The sequence below is a fragment of the Sinocyclocheilus grahami genome, unplaced genomic scaffold (genome assembly GCF_001515645.1).
Source record: "Sinocyclocheilus grahami isolate Dianchi unplaced genomic scaffold, SAMN03320097.WGS_v1.1 scaffold1193.1, whole genome shotgun sequence".
NCBI lineage: Eukaryota > Metazoa > Chordata > Actinopteri > Cypriniformes > Cyprinidae > Sinocyclocheilus > Sinocyclocheilus grahami.
Genome location: NW_015506372.1, coordinates 390,463 through 408,680, shown reverse-complemented (window position 1 = coordinate 408,680; position 18,218 = coordinate 390,463). Strand labels below are relative to the sequence as shown.

The 18,218-nt window shown below is 34.6% G+C and overlaps 1 protein-coding gene across 1 annotated transcript in view; it reads left to right on the top strand.

The window, feature by feature from the left end:
• The window catches only part of LOC107567872 (transmembrane inner ear expressed protein-like), a 31,681-nt gene extending 20,887 nt beyond the window's left edge, over positions 1-10,794 (top strand). The window contains exon 8 of the mRNA XM_016253647.1: positions 10,481-10,794. Coding sequence (XP_016109133.1) covers positions 10,481-10,794 — 314 coding nt within the window. The remainder of the gene's footprint in view (positions 1-10,480) is intronic.
• The last annotated feature ends 7,424 nt before the right edge of the window (positions 10,795-18,218 follow it).

The following is an 18,218-nucleotide window of genomic DNA, read 5'->3' as shown; positions in this document are numbered from 1 at the left end:
ATTTATATACATATACATTAAATGCACACATATATATATATATGTGTGTGTGTGTGTGTGTGTGTGCGTATGCCAGTTTTGGGAAAGCTACTCACATTCAAGTCGCATTTATTTATACAGCTCTTTATACAATAGAGATAGTTTCATAGCAGCTTCGCGGTAATAAACAGGAAAATGACAGTGTCAGAGTTGCAAAGTTTATCAATTATGAACCGACTTAAATTTCAGCTGTAGCAGCTCTGCAGAATAAAACAGAGTCATTGTTGCACACACAGAACATGCTGGCTGTTTTCTGGTGGCACATATTTTATTTTGTTGTCACTGCATTTGCTTAAATCATATTTCAGCATAAGTCACATTATTAATCACAGTTGTAAGTTGCGCTATGCTTTGGAAGACACACTTGTAAAGACTCTCTCAACACAACACGAGTCAATGTTAATATCTCTCTTTCTAAAAATGCCTTTTAATGCATCTTCTATAAAATAGGTCCATATTGTTTTCAAACACAAAAACGGGTTGTGAAATCTGTTTCATGTTGACTTTATTTAATACTGTGTGTGTCTGTCTCTGTCCCTCTTAAACCTGAATCAAAAAAATAACCTCCAACTATCTTTCTGACCAGGACTGTATATCTTGCATATTGATGTCTCCTATTTAAAACATTTACATAATTATGAATATTGATATGATTAGTGATGCCTGCAGCTGCATGGCCGTATGCTGTGCATACCATGAGATCTCTGACTGACTTGTGAGTCACAAGTCACTTTGCAATCTCTTGTTTCTGCTTCTTCTTCATTGTGTTTAGATCCAGAGATTCAGTACTCTTTGAGCAGATGTGTAATAGCGCCTCCTACCATATAAAACAGTGAAAACATGGAAAATTCCATCAATCACTGCAGCGTCTTTTGCAGCAGTGTTGAGATTGTTTCAGGACTAAAAGTTTATATTTGCTTATTTGATAATTTTGTCAGTTTTTAAGAATACTAAACTACAGACATGGAAAGCCATACAACTTCAAATGGGGTCTTTAACACATGAAGATAAAAATAAAAGCCCTCCTCAAGCATTGCATGCAAATTTCTACATTGGTCCACTGTGGCACTGTCACATTATGGATTGTCTGTCAAAAAGAAGAATATTTGTAGCCTCATTATTTCAAGAGGAGCATGGTTGATAAAGCATTCTATGACAGACTGTAAATAGGCGAGAATTTTGTTTTACAGCGCAACGGGCCTCAGAAAACTGCAATATGCATGAGATGGAACTCAACATTGACGTTCCATCTGCGCACATGAATGAGGTGTGGAGGACTGTACGCACACACAGTGCCAAGGATAACGCAGTATGGTTGAAACAAACAAACCCACTGAGGCTCGCACTTACCAACACGAACCCTGACTTAATTATATTACTAAGCATGGCATTGGATCACTGGCTAAACAACTCTTTATTCAGAAGTCCTGCACTGTTTTTCTTCCTTATGCATGCAGATTTGTGCAGATTTCCATCCTGACCGAAATCTAGAAAAGCCATGCATCGCCACTGAATTGTCATTTTTCCTTTTACACATTTCTTCTATATTTTCCTGCATTTCATTTCAAATCTTTTCTTTCAGCTGATGTGTCTAATGTCATCTGTCTTTTTTCCAGTGCTATTGATCTTTCCCTCGGCTTATCTGTATTCTCTTCCCTCTTTTCACATCTCTTGTGTGTTTACTCAGCTCTTGCGGAAGCGTCAGCTCTGCAGACAGTCTCTGAGCAGGTACAGGCTCATGATAGTGGACAACTTCCTGTGGTCAGGGAAGAAGATGAACCCGCCAATCCAGTCACTTAGAGCGATGCACTTGAGCTCTCCTGTTCTTTCTGCGTGCCTGTCCTCAGCCTGCACTCCTGGATGCCTTAGAGTAGAAAAGGCTATCAAGACTATCTATGATGAAACTGGTGAAATACGCTGCACGCAGTGTCTTTGAGGTTAGGTTTTGCCTGCGATTAGAATCTGCTGTCAGTACAGTAATATGTAAGTGAAAGATGCAAATGTAAATGCAAGTGAATCCTTACGTGCATCTTAGAAAATATAAAGGAGTCAATGAGTAAAAAGCAAATATCTTTACTTTTTCCTTCTCTGTCTTTTGAAGTCAACCCTGAATCAGAATTGACCCCATACTTTTACTCTCTTAACTTAACTTAACTTAACTTTCTGCTCTTATTATGCATGATTCGTTGGTGTACAGTTTTTCTAAGAAAAAAAAATTGATGTTCCAGATCCATAAACTGGACCTTTGAGGACCACTCTCCTACAATTGAGAGTTTAAAGGCTCATCAGCAAAATGTATTTATATACATATACATTAAATGCACACATATATATATATATGTGTGTGTGTGTGTGTGTGTGTGCGTATGCCAGTTTTGGGAAAGCTACTCACATTCAAGTCGCATTTATTTATACAGCTCTTTATACAATAGAGATAGTTTCATAGCAGCTTCGCGGTAATAAACAGGAAAATTACAGTGTCAGAGTTGCAAAGTTTATCAATTATGAACCGACTTAAATTTCAGCTGTAGCAGCTCTGCAGAATAAAACAGAGTCATTGTTGCACACACAGAACATGCTGGCTGTTTTCTGGTGGCACATATTTTATTTTGTTGTCACTGCATTTGCTTAAATCATATTTCAGCATAAGTCACATTATTAATCACAGTTGTAAGTTGCGCTATGCTTTGGAAGACACACTTGTAAAGACTCTCTCAACACAACACGAGTCAATGTTAATATCTCTCTTTCTAAAAATGCCTTTTAATGCATCTTCTATAAAATAGGTCCATATTGTTTTCAAACACAAAAACGGGTTGTGAAATCTGTTTCATGTTGACTTTATTTAATACTGTGTGTGTCTGTCTCTGTCCCTCTTAAACCTGAATCAAAAAAATAACCTCCAACTATCTTTCTGACCAGGACTGTATATCTTGCATATTGATGTCTCCTATTTAAAACATTTACATAATTATGAATATTGATATGATTAGTGATGCCTGCAGCTGCATGGCCGTATGCTGTGCATACCATGAGATCTCTGACTGACTTGTGAGTCACAAGTCACTTTGCAATCTCTTGTTTCTGCTTCTTCTTCATTGTGTTTAGATCCAGAGATTCAGTACTCTTTGAGCAGATGTGTAATAGTGCCTCCTACCATATAAAACAGTGAAAACATGGAAAATTCCATCAATCACTGCAGCGTCTTTTGCAGCAGTGTTGAGATTGTTTCAGGACTAAAAGTTTATATTTGCTTATTTGATAATTTTGTCAGTTTTTAAGAATACTAAACTACAGACATGGAAAGCCATACAACTTCAAATGGGGTCTTTAACACATGAAGACAAAAATAAAAGCCCTCCTCAAGCATTGCATGCAGATTTCTACATTGGTCCACTGTGGCACTGTCACGTTATGGATCGTCTGTCAAAAAGAAGAATATTTGTAGCCTCATTATTTCAAGAGCATCATAAAGCATTATTTGACAGACTGTAAATAGGCGAGAATTTTGTTTTACAGCGCAACGGGCCTCAGAAAACTGCAATATGCATGAGATGGAACTCAACATTGACGTTCCATCTGCGCACATGAATGAGGTGTGGAGGACTGTATGCACACACAGTGCCAAGGATAACGCAGTATGGTTGAAACAAACAAACCCACTGAGGCTCGCACTTACCCACACGAACCCTGACTTAATTATATTCATCATTAGAGCTAAAGACATTCTAATGGGACTCTCCCAGATGCCACGGAGACCATTTAGCACAGGAAGAGCCCTCGTCAGGCGCCATGCGATTGCCTGTTCTTTATGTTCATAGATGGAATGCATCACACACTTGTGGCTTCGTTCTGTGGACACGTGCATTTTTCACAGGCAGCTATGCAAATAATGTCAGTGGGTTTCCACTGCGGCTACGTATGGATTAATTAGGTCACCCATAAAAAAATGTGATTTAAATATCATTCAGAGAGGAGCATCCTGATTGTGTGGTTTACGATCACATCTTTCACTCTGTATGAAGCACGAGGGTATACTGTATTTGTGATCAACACTTTGATTTAAACAGCACACTGTTTGTCTGTCGTAGTATGCTTTATGAAGTGAAAAAAGACTTATTCTTAAAAGTTATTCACTGTTTAACTTTAAAGCAATTGAATTCATACAATGTATTTAACTGGTAAGGAATTATCCTGGATATATATTATCTGATTAGACCATAATTACCATGTACATGTGTTTATACGGAGACATTTTTCATTCATTGTTAAGAAAGCTACTTTTGACACTGTATCTTTGACAAACTACAAGCTCGTTATTTAAAGGGGTCACACATTGAGAAATCACATTTCCCCTGATCTTTTGACATATAAGAGGTCATTGGACTATTAAAACACAAGGTTTGAGTTCCCTAATTTGCTGCTTATTGATAGTGAGTAAGGTAGTTCTTGTAGTAGGTAAGTTTAGGTATGCTTAAGGAATCTAGAAAACGGCCATGCATTAACATGCTTTATAATTACTAATAAACAGTAAATATGCATGCTAATAAGCAACTAGCGATTCGCTATTATCAAAGGCCATATTTCTCAAAGGCCATATTTGCAAAAAATCTTAAGGCTAAAATTTTCTCCTCTTAAAAACTCTTAAGCAACTCTTAAAAATTATAGGGGTGTGTCACTTCTAATTTTATGGCTCATAAATTTAAGAGTAATTCACAAAGCATTTTAATGTTAAAAGTGTCTCCTAATCCTAGGACAACTTAAAAGTCCTCCTGAGACTTCTAGGATCCCAAAGAGAAACTCAGGAATGATCCGAAGCATGACTGCTGTTTTCAGTGTGTGTGTCTCAAAAATGTCCGTCAAATAACATACACCATACTGTTTCCATCAGGAACTAACATGTATGTTGAACTATGTTAACTAACACGGTGAAGTCTTTCAATTGGATTGGCTTTTATTCTCTTTAGCATCCAGTGTGAAGTATTTTCCTCAGTTCTTTGATAATTACGATTTAATTTCAGCAAGTGAAGACCAGATTTATAATCATATGCGTTATGTATTACGTACGTTATTCTCTTTGACAGACAGCATGCTGACGGCGCTATTTTCTCCTTCTTCTTGGAAAGCGATGACGTAGTCAAAACATTTGGTAGCGTAGGTTTTCCAGGCAATGCGTGCACTCGCTGGAACTCTGCTTCCCGTAAATACTACCATGTGTTATGCACGTGATTTTTGACAGACATAGATATGTGATATTCAAATGATGTGGATTTGAAAACAGATGGATTCATAATTATTTATTTATTAGCCGGCAAGTATTTAGTGAAGTGATTGACGCCAATGAGTGTATCATGTCGATGTTTCTAGTTCTAGGCTACTAGAAAGTACCGGTAACATCATTACATCATCTTAAAAAAAAAGGAATGTGTTCAAATAACCCGAGACTACTTCATAACTGGGGAGTTTTTGAAAGTCAACACTGTTGGTTTGGGTTTCCATTTAGAATAAAAAATGAAAATAGTTCAGTTGTATAAATGCTTATTTTAGTTGCCTTCTTCTTGGAAAGCGATGACGTAGTCAAAACATTTGGTAGCGTAGGTTTTCCAGGCAATGCGTGCACTCGCTGGAACTCTGCTTCCCGTAAATACTACCATGTGTTATGCACGTGATTTTTGACAGACATAGATATGTGATATTCAAATGATGTGGATTTGAAAACAGATGGATTCATAATTATTTATTTATTAGCCGGCAAGTATTTAGTGAAGTGATTGACGCCAATGAGTGTATCATGTCGATGTTTCTAGTTCTAGGCTACTAGAAAGTACCGGTAACATCATTACATCATCTTAAAAAAATGGAATGTGTTCAAATAACCCGAGACTACTTCATAACTGGGGAGTTTTTGAAAGTCAACACTGTTGGTTTGGGTTTCCATTTAGAATAAAAAAATGAAAATAGTTCAGTTGTATAAATGCTTATTTTAGTTGGTTTGTCTCTTTTGTCAAGCTTGTTCTTGGATTCTAAGCAGTAGATTGTTGTCACAAAACTGTGCATTAATATCGGTTTGAAAACTTCCAAGCTTGCAGAAGTGTTTGCTGAAGTATTTCATTATCCATGTTTGCCTTCCATGCTTTTAATGAATTACCCAGAGCATGACTGGTTTCAGGCCCAGAACTGCTGGAACAACTGAAGAGCAGAGACAAGGAGTCGTCTCAGTAATTGTCCAAGACGGGTCTCCCTCACACTCCTTACTAACCTTGAGATTCAATCTCTGACCTTTGAGCCCGCAGGCCAAATCATTAACCTCACGGCTATCTGCCCCACGCAGGTTAGATGTTACGTCATAATAAATTGAAGAAACGGAAGCCATGGAATCCATTTAGGTTGTGCAAAATGTTATTTAAAAAAAACTGTAGGTGCTGAAAATGTATTTAGAGTAGGGGTGTAGGAACCATTATTATATTGTTGTTAGGATGTGTTAAATTGATAAAAAGTGAAAGACTTATATTGTTATAAAATATTTTTATTTGTTTAAACAACTTTTTAATCATCAAAAAATCCTGACAAAAGTATCACAGCTTATAAAATAAATATTAAGCAGCACAACTGTTTCTAACACTGTTAATAATGATTTCTGAAGATCATGTGACACTGAAGACGGGAGTAATGATGCTGATAATACAGCTTTGCATCAGAGCAATAAGTTATATTTTAAAGTACAGTAAAATAGAAAACCATTATTTTAAATTGTAATAATATTTATAAATACTGTTAATATTACTGTTATTTTTGATCAAATAAATACAGGCCTTATGAGCATAAGAGACTTCTTTCAAAAACATTAAAAATAGTCATGTGTCCAAAGTTTTGACTGGTACTGTATAAGTAAAAATATACAAAATGTATAATGAAAGGTTGTACAGGAATCATATTTGTTTCAAGTGCTTTTTATTGGAGGTGTGGGGGGGCCTCCAAATGTCTAGAACCGGCCCTGCCTGTATCTGAGTTGTGAATCATGCTTTTTATATTAATTTTAATTTCATTTGTGCAGGTCTTAAAAAGGTCTTCAAAAAAGTCTTAAATATGAGCTTAAATATCCCGCAGATACTCTGGTCTGCAAAGCCCATCAATTCATGTTTTTAGGTATATAATTGTCCAGACCTCGGCTGGTGAGGAGGGTTCATTGCTGGACCTCAAGCAATTTCAGTTAAAGACCCCTGCATTACACTCTCTCTCTACTGCGCATAATAGCACAAAATTATGTGATGAAGCAAGATTAGCGTGAATGCATCGCGGGTTTGATGTGAGTGTGAAACTAAACCAACCACTGCAGAGGATGCCATAAACAATCACACACAAATTCAGAAAACATGCCTAGGTCAGGGAAAACATGTTAACAATGAGCTAAATCATGCTAAAACATGTTAGTATTGTGTTAAACCATGCCAGTACATGTTAGCAATATGCTAAAAACATGCTAATATGTTAAATAATACCGCCAACATGCTAAAAAGTGCTAGCAATATGTTAAATCATATTAGCATGCTAGCAACATGCTAACTATTAGCAATGTGTTAACATATTTCCACATACTAAAGCTTGCTAAATCTATCAACCTGTTAAACATGTTAAAGATACGCTAGCATTGTGCTAAAACATGTTAGCAACATTTTACTGACCTTCTCTGAGTAAAACCTTAAAACTTTTTAAAAGCTATTTTCAACTTTCAGACAAAGCTTTGTCAAGCCAACATCAAAGTTTGTCTTCAAACTTTACTCCAATAGTTGTAAGATTAAGCCGAACACATACTCTGGTTACTATTAAAGGTCGTTTTTACAGCCTTGTGTTACACCAAAAGATCTATTTTGCCAATGATGTTCCTCATCATATGCCCTGTATTTGTAAAATTGTGCTTCAACGTTGAAATAAACAAATAAATAAATGGAAAAAAGAAAAGCATTGGGTCCCAGTAATACGGTATATTTCATTTGTCAATATTTATACAGCAGGCATTTTTGAGAAGATGAAGCTCTGGTCTGTAATTACAGTGTAGGCGATTTCCGCTCATTGCTGTTAGACACAGAACAGTTGTTAGATGATTGCAGTGCTTTAATGCTGACTTACACAGACAACATCGTCCACACGGACATACAGCAGCTGAAAAGCTCAACGGAAACCCCTCTGTTCTCCTTTAAGATTGAAAAGACCTCCTCCGGACTACAACCTTTGTCGTTTCGTAGCAAATAATACGGTACTTTTTCACCACAGCCATTTCATGTTAGACATTTTAGTTAGGATTTTAATAATGTAGCCAGGACACAGTGTTACAGTTATAAGGATTTGGCGGAAATTGTGTTTAACTTTCATGAAAATAACAATGACGTCATAATTGAAAAAAAAATAAAAACACTGGTCCTAAAATACGCTTTAATATATATATATATGAAATATGACTCAGGCATGATCTTCTCCCCAAAATGAGATGTAAATAATCAAGAATCATCAGAAATAAAATATACAAATAACACTGTCTACACTGTATAGAGACGTAATATTTTCCATGCCTTTCACTGTTCTTTCATGTTTTATTTTTAAGACATGAACTGTGGCATGTATTGTTTTGTTCTGCGTGACTGTTGTGCTAATAGCTGCTGAATTAATGGAAATTACAGTTTTCATACACAATGACACGTCGCATTGCATTTCTACACCTTCGTGACAGACAGAATGGACACATTTAAAGCCTATGTGAGCTTTCAAATGGCTGCTGCTCTGTGTTTGGAAATATACAAGCATTTTTCCACCTGAACAAACGCTTTGAAGGCGACATGTTTAAATGTGATAAACTACTGCATAAGAATCGCTTATTGAAAGTTACAGTATTTAATTTATTTGTTGAGTTCGTTACTTTAGCTCAAATTTTGGGTTGCTCATCCGTTTACTGTCTAACATGTGGATTCTGTCATGTTTGGTCCAATTATAAATGCATGTTATTAAACATTACAAAAATATGTGTCTCACAGAGCTTGTACACGTCCTAGTATCAATCATCTGCTAAGAATGGCCCCTCGGAGCAGGAATGCGCTGTGTGCAACATGCGGGAGGGAAAATATTACAGTTGGAACATTTTCCCATAAAAATGTTTGATGGAATTCAGAGCGATTCGGACAATCTCAAGCCTCTGTAAGTACGTTTGCTTACAGTATATACGAGAAACGGCTTTGTTAAAATCTCAAAATACACAACTTCACACTTTTATATTTAATAAATCAATATTATTATATAGATAGTATAAAAGGTTGAAGAAAGCTGATTGTATGTTTTGAAAATGCTGTAAGTGCTATAAAATCGTCCTTTTGTTGCCCTGGGTTTAGCCTGTGTATTAGGCCAGAGACACAATATATTTTTGTCTTCAGCCGGCTGATCAATCTGAAACCAATTAACTGACATAAGAATGCTGTCTGCTCCATTTGGACATCTTTCCTAACATCTCTATCAGTGTTTCTCCTGTCTGCTCAATATGTTGTGGAGAGCTTGTTAAAAGAAGGGAGCGTATTGTAAAAGATCTTTTTAGACAGAAAGAAAATGTTTAAAATAGTAATTATTGTTGTAGTTTGTGAATCATGATGTGCGGTGTTGTGTAATTTTCATTGCTGGAACAGGGTCTTGATGTGACCTTTTGCTGGTATAATAAATGTACTTTTTCATATTTATATATTCATATATATATCAATATTTATATATTCATATTTATATCTAAAAAAAATGCACTGGTCATTTTCTGCCAGGACATTATGCAGAAATTTGACAGACATTTCCGTTAACCATAAAGCACAAAGCAATGGAGTGCAACATTCAAAATATAGGTAAACCACCTGTAAAAAATAAATACGGAAAATAATGAACTAATTTATATGCACAGTAAACCTCTGGCAAAAAGCCTCAGCCGTATAACAAAATAGACATGCAAAAATGTGACTGGCATCCAGGAGTGTAACGTTGCTTCTGTTTCGGGTCGATTTGATCCCAGTGAAAACATGGTAGAAAAATACAGTTCAGTTCAAATGCATTTGTTAATATTTTACACATAGCATCTCTGAAAACCAAGTACAAGTAAAAAGTAAATGTGCACATGTAATGTAAGAGGAGGGCAATTCTGCACCGTACTGTATCATTTCTCTCTTCTTTTTTTGTTTACATTTACTGTCATTCGGTGGAGACTGTACACTGCAAAACATGGTTTTTGAAGTTGTAACTAAAGATTATTAGAGTCTGTTTTTCAAGAAAATACTATTTCAGTCTTTATACTTCCAAATTACAATTAATTCAGTGTCACTTGCTGTTTCCTTGTAATTATGGGGGAAATTAGTTCAATATTTCACCAGATATATCAGTACTGTTGACCCAATCCTGCTCTTTCTTTCTTTCTTTGGTTTAGCGGTGAAGCCTGAGGAGAAGGAGGAGGTGCCAACTGTTGCAGGAAAGGTTGACGCAGAAAAGGGAAAGAAGAAAGAAAAAGAAGGCAAAAAGGAAGGCAAGGGTGCAAAAGAAGGAAAAGAAGGGAAGGGAGAGGAGAAGGATGAAACCACAAAGAAGAAAGGGGAAAAGGGAGAAAAAGGAGAGAAAGGAGCATCAAAGAAAGAGACGTCGGATGGAGGGAAAGGTAAAAAGGGAGGTGGAGAGAAAGGAGAAGAAAAAGGAGGGAAAGGAGGTGGAGCCAAGGGCGGTGCCAAGAAGCCTGCAAAAAAGTGAACATTTAGTCACCTTAATGGTGTGTGCTGAACTTTCACTAGCCATTTTTTATTTTTTTGTAAGAAAATGTATAAATGTACATTTACAGCATATTTATTTTATTGCAAATTGTAAATATCGACAATAAATGATTCTCTGTTAATGACACATTTTCATTTATTTTTCACGTGATGCACATCAGCACTAAATAATACAACACTGGTGTACATAGAAAAGTTAGGCTGCATTTATGCAACAGAACATATAAACAACATCAACAACAACTAAATATTTCAAACATTTCAAAATATTTTGAAGGAGGTCCACTGGAGAAAGAAAGCAAATGGTGACAATTTTCATTTTTGGGGTAAAATATTCGTGTCAAGACACTTCTGCTGAGGACATGAATGATGGGATGTAATCAAAAGCACGTGAGCAAAGCAGAGATTAACAGTTATTGAAAGCAGTAAAACAAGATCAATTTCTTCTCTGATTGATCTGTGAAGAAACCTCACTATTTAACAGAACTTGCACATCCATCATTCAAGCAGGTAACAGCTAAAACAAAGTCTCAAATGCTATTGAGTACCAAGGCATAAAAAGTGCAAAAACAGATGACATTTTATAAACAATACAGCTGAAAAGAAGCGATTACATTTAATGGTAAAAACTTGATTGAAAAGTTGTTGCTTTGAGCTGTCCTCAAATTTCAAAAGTGTCATATAATGAAAAGCAGAATGCATATGTATATTTTTTGTTAACGTTTATTTTGTTGAGCAAAGGATTGCAGTTATTGACTAGCTTGTTGGGAATATATTTTGAAGAAACCTCACTATTTAACAGAACTTGCACATCCATCATTCAAGCAGGTAACAGCTAAAACAAAGTCTCAAATGCTATTGAGTACCAAGGCATAAAAAGTGCAAAAACAGATGACATTTTATAAACAATACAGCTGAAAAGAAGCGATTACATTTAATGGTAAAAACTTGATTGAAAAGTTGTTGCTTTGAGCTGTCCTCAAATTTAAAAAGTGTCATATAATGAAAAGCAGAATGCATATGTATATTTTTTGTTAACGTTTATTTTGTTGAGCAAAGGATTGCAGTTATTGACTAGCTTGTTGGGAATATATATTTTTTTATTATTTTTAATATTTCAGCATATGTACTGCTGTATACTGAACTGCCAGCATATGACATCCTAACCTTGATTACAGTCTTTTCATAACATTCCAAAACATATGCAAATGAACATTTAGCTCATAACTGGATGGACATTTTTATGTATTGTGTAAACACAACATTGACGTATATACATGGAGTAATAAAAAGCAGCATTATATTATACATAACAGACCGTGAGCCTCTAAACCTCTAATACTGACTTCAGATAAATACCAACAAATAAAGGGTTCATTACCCATATACACATTTGTTCTTCCTTATGGCTATATATATATATATATACAGTATATACGTATATGTAAAAGATTTTCAGCTTCAGTAATGTATGACTGAGGATTGAAGCATGAGTAGGTATAATAAAAGGCTTTTCAGGATGAAAACGCTCATTCATTGACCAATGAAGATAATGTATAATAATGTACAGGTGCTTTCAATGAACAACTCGAATGGCGCCTTTAATGGAGAAGAATTCCCTGAAAACTCTTACAGTACAGATCATAATGCTGCTGCTAACTGATTTACTCAGTATTTTGTTCATCCATGGCCTGACACTTGAAATATATAGTCTAAAAATGAAACCAAATAACAGAAAACACCAAAATAAAAAGGTATACCGAGTGCTGCCAAAGGATATATTATAAGGCAGTATAATAATTTTCATGAATGCAATATTAAAACCTTATCGGTATATTTATGAAAATATTTGAGTCGTTCCTGCAGAATGCAAACTGTAATGATCTGTTAAGTGTTACATAATGCAATAATTAGTGGTGCTATTACTGTAGAGTTAACAATGTGAATGCACACCTTACCTTTATTATTAAATGTCTGCTTATGTATAACTCATCCTGCACTGTTTGTGCTTTGGATATGAATGATTCCTCATATTATATGGCTTGTTATTAATAATCATTGTATTGCTTATATACAGTATTGGGGGTAACGCATTACAAGTAATGTGAGTTACGTATCAGATTCCTTTTTTCAAGTAACTAGTAAAGTAACGCATTGCTTTTTAATTTACAAGAAAATTGGGTTACACTTTATTTCGATAGTCCACTTTAGACATTCTACTAACTATAAGTAACTTTGTAACTACATGTCAACTACATGTCAACTAATTCTCATTAACTTGCAACTACATGTCTACTAACTCATTGCAGTTATTGACTAGCTTGTTGGGAATATATTTTTTTTAATATTTCAGCATATGTACTGCTGTATACTGAACTGCCAGCATATGACATCCTAACCTTGATTACAGTCTTTTCATAACATTCCAAAACATATGCAAATGAACATTTAGCTCATAACTGGATGGACATTTTTATGTATTGTGTAAACACAACATTGACGTATATACATGGAGTAATAAAAAGCAGCATTATATTATACATAACAGACCGTGAGCCTCTAAACCTCTAATACTGACTTCAGATAAATACCAACAAATAAAGGGTTCATTACCCATATACACATTTGTTCTTCCTTATGGCTATATATATATATATATACAGTATATACGTATATGTAAAAGATTTTCAGCTTCAGTAATGTATGACTGAGGATTGAAGCATGAGTAGGTATAATAAAAGGCTTTTCAGGATGAAAACGCTCATTCATTGACCAATGAAGATAATGTATAATAATGTACAGGTGCTTTCAATGAACAACTCGAATGGCGCCTTTAATGGAGAAGAATTCCCTGAAAACTCTTACAGTACAGATCATAATGCTGCTGCTAACTGATTTACTCAGTATTTTGTTCATCCATGGCCTGACACTTGAAATATATAGTCTAAAAATGAAACCAAATAACAGAAAACACCAAAATAAAAAGGTATACCGAGTGCTGCCAAAGGATATATTATAAGGCAGTATAATAATTTTCATGAATGCAATATTAAAACCTTATCGGTATATTTATGAAAATATTTGAGTCGTTCCTGCAGAATGCAAACTGTAATGATCTGTTAAGTGTTACATAATGCAATAATTAGTGGTGCTATTACTGTAGAGTTAACAATGTGAATGCACACCTTACCTTTATTATTAAATGTCTGCTTATGTATAACTCATCCTGCACTGTTTGTGCTTTGGATATGAATGATTCCTCATATTATATGGCTTGTTATTAATAATCATTGTATTGCTTATATACAGTATTGGGGGTAACGCATTACAAGTAATGTGAGTTACGTATCAGATTCCTTTTTTCAAGTAACTAGTAAAGTAACGCATTGCTTTTTAATTTACAAGAAAATTGGGTTACACTTTATTTCGATAGTCCACTTTAGACATTCTACTAACTATAAGTAACTTTGTAACTACGTGTCAACTACATGTCAACTAATTCTCATTAACTTGCAACTACATGTCTACTAACTCTCAGAGTAGACTGTTAGGGTAGGTTTAGGTTTAGTAGAATAAGTTAACAAAGAAAGAGTTAGAAGATATTAAGCAGACAGTCTACTAATACTCTACTAACTGCTAGTTGACATGTAGTTGCAAAGTTACTTACTGTTAATAGAATGTCTAAAGTGGACTATCGAAATAAAGTGTTACCGAAAATAGTTACTTTTTCAGATAAGTAAGGCCAGTTACTTTGTTTCCCCATTGACTGACAGCACAAAAACAGATTCAGTATTCAGTATAAATGAATAAAAAACAGTGAAGTGCAAACTCAGAATATGATGCAAACCTGCAATAATTAAATAAAGCAGTAAGCCGCGTGAAACCGTGTGAATTTATAACAGCTGAGGGCCGTTGTTAGACACGAAGCGGAGTGCCTAAAACCCTTAGCTGTTATAAATTCACTGTAAACCACGGCTTCACGGGGCTTATTGCTTTTATAAAACGGTTATTCCATATATGTAGTAAGGTTTCACAAAATAAAACAGAGCAAATAAAGTGTAATGATATTAATAAACACAGTATTCTTCCACCAAACAATGTAGCGCCTCAGAAACAGTTGTGGTTGCTACAAAGTAGTTGCAGAGCAACACACAGAAGTAAACAAAGGTGTGTGTTTGTAGAGTAATTTACAACAGCTTCGAACGCAGCTCAACCAATCAGAATCAAGGACCGGAACGCTCTGTTTTATAATGCTAAATAACACAAATATCGGTAACACCGATTTATTTTAAGGACCAGTTCTCACAATTAATTAGTAGCTTATTAGTATGCACATTAATGTCTTATTCTGCATGACCATGTTCTAGATCCCTTAACCCGACCCAGTACCTAAACTTAACACTTACCTTATTAACTATTAATAAGCAGCAAATTAGGAGTTTGAGGGAAAACTCGTAGTTAATAGTTATGATCAGATGCATTCACCTTATTAAATTTACAAAAGGCCGCGCCTGCTCTTACAGGACAAAATAAACTAAATAATAATAGTATGTGTTTGCCCTAATAACAAAATGCTTTGATGCTTCACCACTGGCAATAATGCAAGCTTGTACTGTATAAATCCACACAGATTCAGAGGGAATTCACTTTTGTTTTCACTGTCAGACTCATGAAGAAAAAAAGATAGTCTGGCAAGATTTGGCAAATCTACTGAATAAGCAGACACAGAAATATCACATTCTACTAACAAAAACCTGCTATCATAACACAAAGAGTGTCCCTACTGGCAGTTGCATCTGTAAATAACATTATATTAAAAACATTTTATATATATCATGAGTATCTTATTTACAATTGACATATATTTCTCATATAACTTGATCCTGAAGCAAACTCACCGTTCTTCATCTAAGGAGGTGATCTGACAACATGTAAGCACCGGCGTTGTATGTTCACAATGTGTTGACCACAATTTTTAAAACCAAAATGTGTTGTCATCCTCCGAATGCTGCTGGTGAAGATGAAGATGATGATGATGATGACATTTAAAAGACACGGATCATATCTGGTCCATTAGGTCAGTCACCGTGTCTCCAACTGTACATCTGAGATGGTCCCACAACCCAAATTGTGAGGAAATCCTGAGAAACAAAGGATTGTCTAATCCTTCGACATTTTTCATTGTCTTTATTAAGGTTTGTAAAGTCACATGACTGTTTCTCTTTCCTCCTCCACCACCGGGATGTTTTTTTCCACCTGGACGTTCTTCGAAGGTTCTTCCTCTTGTATATGGAGCTCCTGACCCGAGGACGGGATGGAGTTCTCAGAGACCGAGCCATTCTTCACGTATCCCGGAAGGTTCCGGTGGCCGTTGAGGGAGACAAGGTCAAATATAATATTCAGTGAAGAAAAGTTAGTTTAGGATTAGTTGGGAAAGTGCATGATATTGTAATGTCAAATTTTGTTTGATTACTTTATTTAATGTAACACTGCAATATAGTTGCATATTCATTAACACAACAGTTAACATCAACTAAGAATAATTGTATATATTTTTAATACTTTATAATACTTAAGTTATGAAAATTTCTACACATACCAATTAATTGTAATTTTAAAATGTTGTAGGATCCTACAACACTTTAAAATCTAACAATGGACAAATAAAATATTTCAAGAGGGTTACCAACTTTATGTTATGGGTTGGGGGTTGGTTAAGAGAATATATGTTAATTCAGTTTAGGATTAGTTGGGAAAGTGCATGATATTGTAATGTCAAATTTTGTTTGATTACTTTATTTAATGTAACACTGCAATATAGTTGCATATTCATTAACACAATAGTTAACATCAACTAAGAATAATTGTATATATTTTTAATACTTTATAATACTTAAGTTATGAAAATTTCTACACATACCAATTAATTGTAATTTTAAATTGTTGTAGGATCCTACAACACTTTAAAATCTAACAATGGACAAATAAAATATTTCAAGAGGGTTACCAACTTTATGTTATGGGTTGGGGGTTGGTTAAGAGAATATATGTTAATTAATGAGCATATCAATGGTTATTTGAATTATCATTCAGTGGGTTATTTATTAAGCATGTATTATTATGCCTTTTGAAGACTTTTGTCTTTCAAACACATTAAAATGCACAAATTCACATCATTTATAATGCAGGGATTCCCAAATTTTATTGCATTTTTTTTCATATAAACCTCTTTCACCTAATATATTTTCTTGACGTATGTCTGAAAAGTAACACGTTTGCATGTTCACGGTTCTCTGGCATTGCTTAATGGTCACATCACATGCAGGTAAACAAATACAATATTTCATCTCTTTTAGTAAGTGTTTTATTTTACATATTGCTATTTAAAAAAAAATTTATGATTGAATTAAATCAATATGGTACAACATTATCCTAATGAAATCAATGTGATAAGTGAGTTAGGTCAAAAGTAATCTAAAAGTAATCTGATTATATTACCGTAAATGTGTAATGGATTACGTTACTAACTACAATTTTTGTCATGTAATTTGGAATCAGTAACAGACTACAATTTGTAAGTAATCTACCCAGAGCTAAAAACAAGTTGTTTCAACTTTTTTCTACATTCTTCTATAAATACCTGCAAATAATAATGAAAGACAGACACAGTGTTTTCTCAAAGGGTCATATTCTGGTCAAGCCTCGTGAGTTTTCTTCTGGAAATAGGAGATACGCAATCTTGCCATTTTTAAGCTACACATTTACTGCTTCTTCACAGCCATTTAAATCAACTCATTAATTCTCATTAATGTTCGTGACAACAGCACACTTGAGTACAATGAACTGCAATATGTACAGTATATGGACAAAATCACACGATTTAGCCATATATAATAACAGATTTTGCTTTTATACAACAGTTCAACTGCACATGTATGTACATTAATAAGGGAGGAGTGCCTGAAAACCCCTCTTGTGTGCCATTGATCAAACAGATGCTCCTAATAAATAAATATAGCTATTAACAACAATGCACTTAAATCACCAGTGAATACACCAAAATATATTTTTAAATGATTAATTTCTTCATATATTAAAATAGAAATCAGTTATTATAATAATATTTCACAAAATTTTGTTTTTTTACTGTAGTTTTGATCAAATAAATGCAGCCATGATGAACATAAGAATCTTCTTTCAAAAACAATAAAAAATCTTACTGACCCAAACTTTTGAACAGTTGGGTACATTTATATTATAAATTACTTTTGGCAATTTTGATTTCCCTTGACAGCCCATTCAATTGATTGTAAACATTTTTTGCTTTCAGGTTTTTTTTTTTCAGTGAATTCCACATAAATACTGTACACACACACACACACACACACACACACACACACACAC